Source organism: Ciconia boyciana, chromosome 20 (genome assembly GCF_034638445.1).
Source record: "Ciconia boyciana chromosome 20, ASM3463844v1, whole genome shotgun sequence".
Lineage (NCBI taxonomy): Eukaryota > Metazoa > Chordata > Aves > Ciconiiformes > Ciconiidae > Ciconia > Ciconia boyciana.
The window spans coordinates 5,880,264-5,893,889 of NC_132953.1; the positions used below are offsets into that span (position 1 = coordinate 5,880,264).

At 52.7% G+C, this 13,626-nt stretch overlaps 1 protein-coding gene across 1 annotated transcript; it reads left to right on the forward strand.

Annotated features, from left to right (window-relative positions):
* The first annotated feature begins 847 nt into the window (after nucleotides 1-847).
* POU2AF2 (POU class 2 homeobox associating factor 2) lies at nucleotides 848-7,394 on the forward strand. The gene is made up of 4 exons (XM_072884851.1): nucleotides 848-1,000; nucleotides 5,264-5,306; nucleotides 6,064-6,362; nucleotides 6,993-7,394. The coding sequence occupies exons 1-4, from the start codon at nucleotides 848-850 to the stop codon at nucleotides 7,392-7,394; spliced, it is 897 nt and encodes a 298-aa protein (XP_072740952.1).
* The last annotated feature ends 6,232 nt before the right edge of the window (nucleotides 7,395-13,626 follow it).

The following is a 13,626-nucleotide window of genomic DNA, read 5'->3' on the forward strand; positions in this document are numbered from 1 at the left end:
CAGGACAAAAGAACTGTCCCTGGTATTGTGCCTCATACCTCTCTGCCCTCACTTGTGCCAAAACGCCTGTACACAAGGCAGATCTCGCAAAGCTTTATCCAGGCAGAGGAAGAGGACAGATGCCTCACACCAAAAGTCACACAGACCTTGTGAACAGGTTGTTCTGTATTCCAGACAGGTCAAGAAAACAGAGCCAGGCCTGCCATCAGCCTCTTGGGTGACATGGCCGAGACACTGTACCCCTCTCTGTGCCTTCCTCGATAACCTTGATAAAACAACAGAGTCCCCAAGTAACTGGCTGTATTTGCTGTGGATACAAAGCAGACTGAGCAACCAGCTCCTTTTCCTTTCCTGAGATCTGCACTGTGATTCACATCACCATTCAGAGGAACCACTCCAGCCATCTGGGGTATTTCCACCTTTGCTGCACTGAGATCAAAGCTCGCAGAGCGATGTGCTGAAAGCCAGCAACTCTAGAAGGGCAAGGAGGAGCTAAACAACAGCATTTCTGCTGAAAGCAATAGGGCCTGTACAGTTAAATCAAATTTTGCTGACCCAAAGGGGAAATGTAGGATCCCCCAGAGCTCTCTTTGGAAAAAGAAAGCCAAAAATCATCAGCCAGCCATATCTGGCACAGAGGGAGATGCATGGAAACCACGTGGCACCCAATGCTGAAATACAGGGTAGGGCACCTCAGTCTTTGTTCTCTGCAAATGAGCAGCCTTCGCTGTTGGACTCCTAAGGGATGATTTTATATTAGTAATAGCAATTTATATGCCTCCTTCCTAACTTGGGGTACAGAGGCGATGAATTTGCTTCTTCTGTAACAACCTCTTCCAGCTGCTCTATGCTTTCACTGAACTCCTCTAATGCTTGTTTCGTTCCCTCAGTCCCTACAGATTTTGGCAAACGGGTGTACCAAGGAGTGCGAGTGAAACACACAGTCAAAGATCTTCTTGCGGAAAAACGATCCAGGCAGAGCAGTGGCTCCCGCTTCAGTGTAAGTCACTTCCCACCCACCCCCGCTTTTTTTTAAAAAAAAAAACAAAACGAGAAAAGTCATGTCATGTAATCCTCTGATTTAAAGAGCATTTATATTGAGTTCAGGGCACTGCCAATATTGACAGGAAATAGCAAAAACATTTGAAACACTAGTGTTTGCCCCAAAAGATCACAGATGGCTCCTTGATTTTTTACATCAGTGAAACTTTGAGGGATTAAAGTCTTTTTTTTTTTTTTCCAAATCAGTAATGCTAATTTTCTCATTTCTTTCACATTCTGCATATGACACCTTTCCAAGTCAACTTCCTTTTTCACTAGCTACACTTGAACAACTCAGTGCCACAAAAATAGATGTTCTTCCCTGAATGTTGTGCTCCTTCCAGCTCCTCTCTGGCACACTAGAGTGCCAGGGGAGATGCAGTGATGTTATGGTCTGGAAAGATGCCAAGCATCAGTTTGTAAGAGATGATTTCTTTTTAAAGTGGTTCTATGGCAACAGGAAACCTCAGTCAAATTATAGTACGCTACATCATTTTTTCTCAATTACTAGCCAGAAAAGCAATGCTGTCCCCAGAATGGGACACAATATTGCAGGTGCCAGCACGTGGCATCCAGTGGCACAATAAGCCATTCCCTGTGTGCTCTCAAGACTCACCTTTACCAAGCAGCAGCACTTCCATTCCAGGCTGATTGGGAACAATGGGGCCACTGACAGATGAGGAGATGCAGTCAAGCTGCTGAAACCGTGTCCTGGAAGGAAAGGGTGGGAGCAGAGACCTGAATTACTGGCAGCAGAAGACACATATTGGGAGTGTTGATGCTCTTTTCCTCCCAAGCCATTTGCTTCAGGCTTTTTGCCTTTAGTAAAACAAAGAGACCTCAAAGGGACTTGCAAGTATTTTTCTCACTGTTGCTTTCATGCATGTTAACACTGTGTAACAAAACAGGCAGCAAAACAGCATGGGCGTTACCAAACAGAGCAAGATCTAGCCATAGATCTCTTCAGAGCCTCCAGCTAATGCAGAAAGGCAGAAGACTCCCTGAGCCATGGACAGTCACTGGGAAACACATGCTCCCACCAGGCAGGCATTTGGGAAGACTGCTTTGGGGAGCAGCAGGAAACAACTGCTTTGTTTGCACTCACTGAGAAAACAGGTCCTGGTTGATGACTATCATGCTTTACCTGCTCCCTTTCTGGAGGCGGCAGCTTCAACGGCTGCAATCAAAAGCCCTAGGAACTGTAAAACACTTGCTGCTTGCTTTATTGCCCTTTGCTTTGTATTCCAAAACTTAGCAGTTGTGTGTCTATCTATCTAATGCAAAATCAGCCCTGTTGCTAATTCCCTATGAGAGATGAAAAATTATTGTGCAGGGCAAACATCCGTATTTGCTCAAATGTATCATGAAAAGAACAGCTGTAAGTGCAGCTCTGTTTATCTGACATAATATAATCCAGAATCAAAGCAAATGGCAGATAACTGAACACCCGTTTGTATATTTATGATGCAGTGTAATTTAGCTGCATCTTTTGTTTGAACATGATATTTGCTCCAAAATCAGTAAGCCTTTGTTGTGCAAGGGGAGATCTATGGACGAGATCTGTGCTGCTATGGAAAGGTCATTGCTCAGAGGTGAGCTGCTGGGCTGTTTACTGAGGCAGCAGAACAGCAACAATTTCATGACAGCCAGGCCCTGCACACATTAAATGACAGAAAACCAGTATGCACCATGATGAAAACCACACAGTTTGGGGTTCTGAGTTCCCACAAACTGCAGGGCAGAAGGGCTTGCTCCTGGGCTTTAGGGAGGGTCTGACATTTTTTCCTTCGGCTCATCCACCACATAGGCATGAACCAGCAGTTACCCTCTGCGTCATAAAAGGATTACCCTCTTTTCTCAGGTGGGGAAACTGGTAGGTACACAGATGAAGCACTATGCCCAGCAGCACTCAGAGGCCAGGGACAGATCATTCAGCAAAGTTGCTGTCAGCAAACCAGTGGGGTGCCCTGCCCAGACTAAGCTTTGGTTTTATTATTAATTTTTATTACTTCAGCTGCTGTACTACAGATTGGGCCCAGAGACGAGATACACTGAAGCCAAAGTATGGTCAAAGGGTACCATAGGTCCCCATTGCAGGACCAGGTCGTTATTTTGACCTGGATCCTTACATTTACTCCCCCAAGGCAGCCTTGTAGCTGAACAATGCTCCTGGGTTACCAAGACAGTTAAGCAACACAGCTCTCTGAAGTACCCCCAGCCAGTACCTCTGCCTAGCCATGTGCGAGGCAGGCTGAGACCAAGCTTATCAACAGCTGAGCATGCTGTGGGCTCAAGTGATGCTACACAGACACACTGATGTGTTGCAGAGGATCCAGCTACTCCAGTCCCACAGCACTGAAAGGAAGTAATGCAGGGAGGAAATGAACTAATGGGCTTAAATTAAGCCGAGCAATTTATCTCCTGATAAGGAGCCAGGAGGCAAGTGAAATGTGGGTCTCTGCAAGTATGCAGGGGCCTGCTATGATGAAGGCCAAAGATGGGCTGCTGCGGAGGCTTTTGAAATTGAATTAAGGCAGGTAAAGCCCTTGCAGCTAATGTCAGCTCTGTGGCTATCCATCATAGGTGCATGCAAGAGGACCTGCTGCCTGTGACACACATTCAGATAGTTTCAGTGGCTGTTGAACAGGCAGGATCAAAGATGAACTGAGATGCACTAGTAATTTGAAATGCTCCATAGCAGAGGCTGGCAGCTGTGCCCAGGGACCTTCCTATCCTTCCAGCAAAGCATCCCAGCTCTCATCACTGCAGCCCTTTGACCTGTAGGCAGCATCTGTGCTACCTGCACCTCCTAACTCAACTTTTTCCTCAAGCACAGTATTAGGGGTGCCAGACAGCAGTACTAGACTAGTTCCCAGGGGGGGTGTTAAGACTGGGGTCTAAACACTAGCACAGAGGCCTGCACCATTACTTTCAAAGAGATTCCTCCTCAGTGAATGCAGACACGAGCTGGCTGCAGGATACGATGGCCATGGGCAGGCAGAGGAGGTGGTGGTGAAAAACCCTGGAGCAGGAGAAGGTATTACTAAAGAGACACAGACGCTGAGAGAGGGGTGTCTGCTGAGACCAGATTTGCATGTGGAGGCTTTAGCTTTGCAGGGCAGTGTGCATTACCAGCTATGATCCTCACTGAGGTCTGCAGCCAAAAATGGCCCACTGGAGACAGGTGCAAGCCCCAGCCGTGACCCTGCAATGTGGTGAACACTCTCATCTGCCCGCAAGCCAAAGGGCTCTTTCCTGACACCTCCTACCACTCCTGCAGCCTGTGTGACTGTTGTGGGCTCAGAGCTCATTTTCATGACGGAGCAGGGAGCAGCTGCAAACCTCCCTCAGCAGTAAAAGGAAGTCCTAGCGCTGGCAAATTTAATTCAAATCTAAACCTCTAAATTTGGTTGCTTGCTATGGCAGGAACCTCCTGTTTGCACTATGCAAACTGGAAATAGCATACCACCATCACTGGCCAGGGCAACAGTACAGCTGAGGTAAACGCAGCCGTGGGCATTGTATTTCTGCTCTATGGGTTTGGAGGTCTGGAGACAGAACTCAATGAAACTCCACGTACAAGCCCTGCTCCAGAGGAGCAGATGCCTTTGCCAGTGCTTTGTAAGGAATTAGCCACCATGAGCACCAGGGTCACTCACAGCTAATTCTCCCTTACCTAGGGACCAGGAGGAGATTATTATTATCAGTATTGCTGTAGCACCCAAATAGGGGCTAGAAACAACTGCCTTCTACACACAGCCTGCTTGTTCTGCTAGGAGGGGCCAGCTAAAGCAGCTCTGTGGCAGGTAGACGTAGCACAGGAGAGCTGGGCTAGAACATGGGCAGTGCAGAATCTGCCTGTTTTGACCAGCCAAGGACTTAGATACCAGCTTATTGAGACCTGTTTTGTGCCAACACCAAAATGACTGCTCAGCATTATGCCTGCATTAAGGGACCCTGCAGTACATGAGAAAGAAGCCAGTTGTCTTGATATTTCTAATGTTATCAGCTCTACACAAGACCTTCAAAATCTCTTCTTAGCCTACATCTGCTAATACTTCAGAGGCCCCAGGCCTGAAATCTTGTAGTTAAGCTCTTCATACTCATAACACCAAGGCTCAAATAGTGCATCTGAATTATGCCAGCACCTTCCCAAACTACATGCTTAGAGAGCTGCCTTGCTTTGAAAAGACATTTTTTAACATGTCTTTATCTTTTGCAGGGCAGCACCAGCACGCCACAGTCACCATTTGTCCAAATGCCAGGTGAGGTTTTCCTCCATCAATAGATACCTTCAATGGAGGTTGGACAGCTGACACCGCTCCTGTCTCTTCTCCTCCAAAGGACATGAAGTGAGCAAAGGAGTACTAGAGCAGGGCCACCCCTAAGAGAGAGCCCAGGAGGAAAATAATTGAAAGAGTCAAAACAGGAACAGCAATAATAAAAGAAAGGCCCCTGTAGTCTTATATGAAATTCCCAAAGTAGGGAAAGAGAGGTAATTAAAGCAGTTCCCACCTCTTTTGATAGAGGAGCCACATAGAACGACTTCTTTTCCCTCTGCATCTTCCAGTTTTCCCTGGAGCTGAAGAAAGAAAGTACAAAACCAGGAGCTGACCTGTTTTGTCCCTTGAGCTCTTGGGCAGGGAAAGGGGAGTGAGGTTAGAACAGAAGCAGGTGGTTTTGCAGCTGTAACCCCATCCTCCTCCCCAGGAGCTGTAGCAGAGCAAGGAAGAAGAAAATACTGGCAAAGCTAACCTCCTTCCCCCTGGCTTCATACTTGAAGCTTCGCAAAACACTGGTTTGCTGCAGATGGAGGCCATCAGCTGGATCAGGGCAGTCCGAGGTGCTAAAAGCACTTGGGCTGACACACCTGTTTCAAGACAGGATTGACTCCTGCCCTGGGCGATGCTAGAGAGAAAAGGGCTCTACTTTGCACCTGCAGAGGTGCCTATAGCTCTGTGGCTCCCCAGGTGCTGCTGTTATGGTTTCCCTTTAGCCAACCCTTTTTTCTGACCATCACAGGCTCACCTACTATGGCTGGTTACTACGGCGTCAGGAGATCCTTCACAACTGAGTTGGATTTCCACAACACAAAGCAGTTTGTCAGTGATGTCTACTCGTCCCCTCTAGGGTCCAAGCCCTTGTCGTGTGATTCCTCTGCCACTCAGGGCTACCCGGCACTTCTGGACCCACATCTCACCGACCAATATGGGGATTACCGTGCTACTCCCCTCACAGCTGGTACCAGCTCCTTCTTCAGCCCTTCTTCTGTGCCCCCTCTCCTGCCATCCTTCCCTAATGACACAGCGCACTTCTTACTAGTGAGTGAGTCTATGGTTCTCAGTCGCCCAATGAAAGATTACCCAATTTAAAGCTGGGGTTAAGTCAGGGGGACTTGTGTGGGAAGGATGTGGCTGTTACAGGAGGCAGCCACAGCAGAGCACACAGCAGATGGGGCAGGGCTGAGGGGGAACTGTTTTTCAATTTGTTCCTGTCCTCCACCTAATTGTCCTCTCCTCCTGTTGGAGACCAGCTCCTAAATGAATAACCTTCCCTGCTCCCCAAAATAAGTACTCCATCAAGCTCCTTAAGTTTCTAGAAACATCCTTTGTCGGCTCCAAGCAGTTGCCTATCCCTATCCCTGCTGCTTCCCAGGAGCCAGCTCCGTTCACACCCCCAGGGCAGAGCTCCTGGGCCCTGCAGGGTCAGGGCTAGTCAGCCCCACAGGGAGCCTGTTCCAGGCCTTGCCCACTATTGACAGCACGGATGTTTCCTTTCAACAGTTTTAACGCCAAATACTGCTCCAAAGCAACAGAAACCATTGTGGGTGCTCCCAGCTAGGCTCTTGGAATAGCTTGGCTTGGTGAAGCCAAGCTAGGTATGCCATTGTCTCCAGGACAAACTTTTATTCTTAAGGGTCTTTCTTGCCTTCTCTCCCCGCTTCCATGCAGAGAGAGCCCTGGGAGCAGACCTCACCCAACAGTCTCAGCCAGTCGGATGGTGCATGCTCAGACCCTCTGCAAGCACTGCCTGCCAGCACCAGCTGCCTCTCCTCACACGAGTCTGGAGGCATTTCGCCATACCGAAGCTCAGGTTGGACCCCAGCCATCCCCGGAGCCCAGGCCTACCCTCTGCATCCTCTTGAAGATGTCCCCTACTCCCCCAACTATGCTGCCACCTCACCCTACTCCTTCTCACCGTTCATGACTGTGGCAAACGAGCTTACCTCCAGGATGAGCCACCTCTCGCCAGAGCAGTCCTCAGAGATGCCGCCCCTTCATGATAACTATGCCTGGGCAAAAGAGGATGGAAGTCCCATCTGGGGGACTTACGAAGGCCGGAGAACTTATTGATGAGAGATAAGAGCTGGAGGAAAAGAAAAATGGACCATTATTGAAGCAAATGAGTTACTTGTATGCTTTTTCCTAAAGCTGGTCCTTCAAACAGAGGATGCTAACAACATGCAGTGCTTTATGCTCCGTTTAGAAATACAATCACTTGGATATACCACATTGAGCTTATAGTGGTGCCTTCTAGCGCTTTATGAGAGTCATTGCTCACAGTCCCGCTGTGGTACAAGTAAAATACACAGCCTGAAAAGCACTCTATGGGCCTTTCCTACAAACAAGGATGTCAGGTACTTCTTTTCAGATGCTGAGAAAACAGGTTGCTCTGACCCTTAAACTATATCTACAGAGCAAAGTTATCAGAGAAGGCTGGGGAGCAAGGCAGGGGCTGGGGGAAGCCCTCCTTAATAGCACAGAGTCTGTATAATGATATCTGGTTACCTAACGGCATACGTGTACGTCCCTCACGCCAGCATGCTGTGAACATGGCATTGTTTTGGGCAACAGTTATGGCCAGAGTAGCAAAGGCATGGCACCTTTGAGCCTACAGCACAGAAGGCTACAACCAAATAAAGCTCACCATACTACACCAGGGCCTGGCAGACAGCTTAGGGTGTTGGCAGGGACTGTTGGGGTGCCGTCCTGCCTGCTGATCTGCACACGAGGAAGCCTCACCATCACTCCCACCTGCAATGCACAAAACATATCCTCCCCAATTTCCCTCTTGTCCTAAAGAAAACACAGAGCTGTTCCCCCTCTTGCCTACGCCAGATCAATACAAGTGACGTGACCTGAAGCCTTGTGTCAGTGGGCATGTGGCAGACTGCTCCCAGAGCCTTGCCAAGAGGCACCCACCTGGGGCTGTAATTGGGAACAAGGCTGATTCGAAGTCCCAGTGCCAGGCCGGGCCCCATGGCCACTAGGGGTAGCTCTGCACACACAAAGAGAGGAGTCCTGTGCAACCCTTACAGATGTAGCCTATCCCCCCTGCTGCATCCCCACCCGGTGGAGGCTACCCCCTTTGCCCCATCTCGTCCCTCAGCCTGCCACCCACAGAAGCAGCAACAAAAGCCTCGCTGAGGAAGAACAGGAGCTTTCCAGGGCCTGCGAGTGTGTAGTGATGAGATGCTTTAAGGCCCTCCTTGCCATTTCTCCTCAAATCCTGAGGCTGATGGCCATTTGGAGCCTTCTCAGCACCCTCCAGGAATCATAAATGGCACCGGGGTCACAGGATCGGGCCCAGAGCATCGTTTCATGCCATGCTGCCGCAGGCACCTCTCTGCGGGGGAATGTGGACTGGGGACACAGCACTGCACCTAGAAACAGGCAGCAGCGTCAGGCCCCTATAAGCAACATTGCAGAGAGCTGCCAAGCGGGCCAGTCCTCTACACGAAGCCCTTTCTTTTACAGGCATACCACCTAGCACCCCTCATCCCGTAGCCCAGGAATGTCCCCGCACCTCGGTGTGCACGCAGCAGCCGTACAAGCCCCTTGCTCAGCCTACACCTGGCAGACAACACCTCCCTGGCTGTTCAGGCACCTGCAAACCATCCAGGGTATGTTCTGGCACCAAAGGATGGACGAGTGCTCCCAGGGATCTCGGCAGCTGCCCCAAAAGGGGGGCAGCTGCCCCGGGACAGACCTCTCACCCTGACACCTCGCAGCACAGCTGAGAAGCAGCTGCAAGAGCCGGAGCACCAGCAGCCCTGCTGCAACGCGACCGGCGGAGCCCACTTATGTCTTCAGGGGCTCAGCGCAGCCCCTGCTTCTGCCCCGCGGGGGCCCGCAGCCCGCCGCAGCAGCGGGCGGCAGGGACGGGGCGCCCGCCCGAAGGTGTCGCTGCGCTCCCGGGGCAGCGGCCCCGGAGCCGTCGCCGGGTCACAGCCGCGGGCCAGCCCCCACCGCCGTGCGAAGCTCGCCCCGACCCCTGCCCAGCCGCTGGGCTGCACCCGCGCTTCCCCGGGGGCCGAGCCCCCCGGAGCCCCGGCTCGGGCAGAGGCCCGCGGCAGGCCGGGAGCGCCCGGCTCCGGTCCTGGCTGGGCTGGGGTCTCTCCCAGCGCTTCCTGATTTCCCCAGCCTTGTTCAGACCTGCTCGGAAAAGTAAAGTCCAGCGGCTCTCTGTGCCTCAAATCTCACCTCTGCCCACCCCACGGGCTGCGCCCTTCTTGCTCGTCGGGCCCCGGAGAGCCAGGGAAAGCTCAGCCCAGGGAAAGGGCCAGCAGCCAGGGCTCCTCCGCACAGGTGCTAAGCGTGGGGCGAGGTGTGCCCGGCTGCCTCCCCGTTTGGTACGTGGGCACCGCAGGCTCCCGCGAGCGGCAGGTGTGGAGCATCCCCGGGTGGCACCCACTCAGCCAGAGCTGCTCCCCTGAGCACAGGCCAGGGCAAGGCAAGGAGCCCCAGAGCATCTCAGGGTGTGTGCAGGTCTCCTTGCCCCGCACCCAGCCCCTGTGCCCCCAAACCTGACGCCTGGGGGCAGGCATGAGGCATGAGCCCGCAGCCTTGTTCCACACCACAGCTAACAACATCGCCAGGCTGAATTGCTGTCCATAGCTGCTGTTTGACAAAGTGGCAAAGCAGTCACCATCAGCTATCTTAGCTGCACCTTCTTCGAGGGCCTTGCATGGATGGGGACACCAGGGTCGGTCTGGCTGTATTCCTGTCAGCCTCTGAGGGAGAAGCAGGGACAGAAAGTTTTTGAGCTGTCTTGGAAGTGTTTGACCCACTCTGGCATGCAGCTCTTAACCAAGACAGGGTCTCTGTGAGCCTGGAAATGCTCCAAAACCAAGGACATGCAGGAACACCCCGAACACAGGTGCTTCATGTTTCCTTAAGGTGTACAGCTCAGTCATGACTGGAGCTAGCAGCCTGCACGCTCTGCTCTGTGGTCTCTGGTTACAGAGGTAAACATTACCCTGGCTCCCAGGAGTGCTGGCTCCCTCGCACAGCGCCCACGGCCTCACTGGGCTCTACCCACCCACCACCGATGCTTCAGCGGGAAGCAGCCCCAGCAAAGCAACGGCTTCAGGTCCCAAAACGCTTAGGACGCGCAGGCCTTTCTACTCCCCTCTGACCCCCCTCTGCAACCTCCCCAGTACAGCACGCTCCTTTTTGCTGCACCGCAGGTGGGGGGAGAGGGCTCCTCTCCAGAGGGGCCTGTGGGAAGCGTCCCTGCAGAGCCGCCCCAAGCAAGGCTTGGCCTACCAGGAGATGCAGAGGCACATTTCAGCACAAGGAATGGCATCGCCGCTGCGACCAATCCCCACAGAAATCAAGTGGATTTGTTCAACTTAAAAGAAAAGAAAAGATTCAGCTGCAACAATAGCCAAGCTGAACTGCTAGTAGATTATTAACAGCCTGGCCTGCTTTCTGCCTCAGCCAGCTATTCTCGGGGCACGGCAAAGACTGTGGTGCCCAGGAAAAAGTTTAAACGCAACCTAAAAAGAAAACCAAACTATGTCAGTATTGTATAGTGATGAAGGGTTATCCAAAACCTGTGTCATCCCACCACACGTGAAACCCCACCACTTGCAGCACACAGGGCAGGCCAGTGCCAAATCATGTAAGAAGACAGGGGCCAATTTGTGCAGCAAGAGCAAATAGTCTGAATTAGGGGAAAATGTAAATAAACTCCAATATAAGCCCAGCATCTGGGCAGATGGAAGGGAGTGCTGTGGAAAGAGGTGGGGTCCGGGTAGCTTCAGCTATCCGGGTGCCCAGGGCAGCCTCTTTGTTACGCCATGCCTGCCCACTGCCATTTTGGCCCAAAAACCTGAGTCTTTAGCCTTGAAATGTGAAAAAATACACAAAAAGCAGCTCAGTCCCTTGCAGAGTCCTCTCTGCAGGTAGCAAATGAAATATGAGAGGGCTGGAGCCCAGCCTGTGCATCTGAGGGGAAAACACTGAGCCGTTTTCGAGGCATCTGCTTCGTTCGGGGAAAGATGGATAAAACCCTGCAAATGTCCCAAAAGCAAAGGGTGGGGAGGGTGGCCCCACCAAATCTTATTCCCCCAGACCCTCTGCTAGATGGGGATGTGCCCAGTTTCACAAAAAGATAGCCCATTTTGTGGAGCCTTTGAATATTCAAATTGAAAGTATCGCGCAATCATTGATTGTCAAATCATTGGTTTCTAGAGGTTTTAAATACTTGGCATTAGGAGAGAAAAACTCAAACTTATACCCGTAGGCATAAAAGAATAATATTGTCGGGATCCACCTGGCATTGCCACCAGGCAAGCAGGCCCCTTTGCCCCCAAATTTTAAGCCTGTCTCCTCTTGCCCCCTTCACCTGCTCTGGGGCCGGGGCTGGGGCCAGGGCCACCGCTGCCGCTGCACCGGGCGCCCGGCGAGGTGCTGCCCGCTCCTGCTCAGGATGTCCGGTAAGCCCCGCCGCGCCCCCCCCCCCCCCCGCCCCCTCCATTTTGGGGCTGTTTCGGGGTTCGCCGGGGTCATTTCGCGAGTGAGGCCATCGCGCCTCCCAAGCGAGGAGGAACCGGGGAGGGCGGGGAGGAGGGAAGGAGGAGGCAGGGAAGGGCTGCTGCCCGCCAAGTGCCAGTCCCGGCCGGCCGCGGGGCCGCCAGCGGGGCCGGGGCGCAGCGGACGCAGCGGGGCGCAGCGGGCAGGGCCGGCCCGGCGGCAGCGGCCGGCGGGGGGAGCCGGGGCGCCGCAGAGCCGGCCCGGCCCGGCGCCGCTCGCCCTCCGGCGGCCATCCCCGTGGCTCCCGGCGGGGAAGCGCTGCCGTCCCGAGCCCCTGCGGCGGGCAGGGAGACGCGGCCCCCGCACCCTTGGCCCCCGCCTCTCTGTGCCCTCCCCACACAGTCTGCCCTCGCCACGCCGCTCTTGACCCTCTGCCTGCCCTGACCGCCCTGCTGCCCCACCCCACGTCCACCCTGACCCCCAGCCTGCCCTCGTCGCCCTGCTCGCGATTCCCAGCCGGCCCTGACGACCCCGTTGCCCGACCCCCAGTCCACCCTCACCACCCTGCTCCTTCAGCCCCAGCTTCATCACCGCGCCCCTTCCATCCACAGCCTGGCCAGTTCAGGAGAGCTGGCCGTGGCAGCCCTGCTCCCCATGCTTCAGCTGCACACAGACCATGTTGGGACCTCGGGATGCTAGAAAAGCAGGATCCTTGGGGCACAATGCTCTGACATGGGAGCTGGGAGTGGGGGCTGCCTGACAGCTGGCCCCTGGGTTACAGACGTGTCCATACCTCACCTGCCGGTTTGTCTTTAAGTTGCTCACAGCGTAGCCCCTAGCCCTGTCCAGCTACCTGTGCAGACCAGAGCCAAGAGGCTGTACGCAGCATGAACCCAAACTTGCAGAAGGGCCTGCTAGCTCAGGGCTCTCCCTGGCTATAGGGAGGCCTGGCAACAGGGTGTTCTCATTAAGTTCAACCCTTCCCTCCCCTCATTTTCCCCGTCTTCAGTTTGTCGAATAGAAACAAAACATTAAAATATGAGATTAATAATCCCCAGCTGCTGAGAGCACAGCTCAGCAAGCTCCCCTCGAGGCAGACCCTGCTCAGCCTGCCACCTTTCTGGAGGGACCTGTATGCCTGTTACACAGCATGTCCTCAACCAGAGCACCAAGGGGGCAGCAGGAGCACAGGGGGTGGGCAGACAGGAGGGTGAAGATGCTGTCCCCCATCAGCGATGGGGAGAGGTTATAGCAGAAGAGGACAGTGCCTACAGTGTGGGATTTCTTGGATATGCAGGCAGAACCTGCAAATCCAACACTATCTTCTTGCTGCATGCAGCAGCAATAGGACAGGGAACCTGCAACCAGCTGCCTCCACTGGGGAACAGCTGACTGCAGGATGAGATGACAGTAGTGTTTGTAGGATCTGCTACTGGATGAAAATGACAGCAGAAAGTTAGGACAGAAAGAGAACTGCCAGAGGCTCTAAGTATTTTACCATGAGTACAGCAAGTGAAAGTGATTTTTCAGAATAGGTAAACTCTTTACCATTTCCTGTACTAAAAATCCCTTATCAGGTAGTGACTGATGATTGCTGATTGTTTTTGGCTGGATTAAAGACATCCTAAATGTTTGTTTGAAATAAATGGGAGTCGTACAGAATGAGCAAAATAAAGAGATAATCTAGGCTTTGCAAGAAGTGATTCATGAAAGCAGTCATTTTATTTGTGTTTTGTTTAGCCCTCCAAATAACTGCCCACGTATTTCCGTTGTTTTATTCCTGGTCTTCATCTGCCAGATGAAGTGCTTCCCACATTTATTTTCA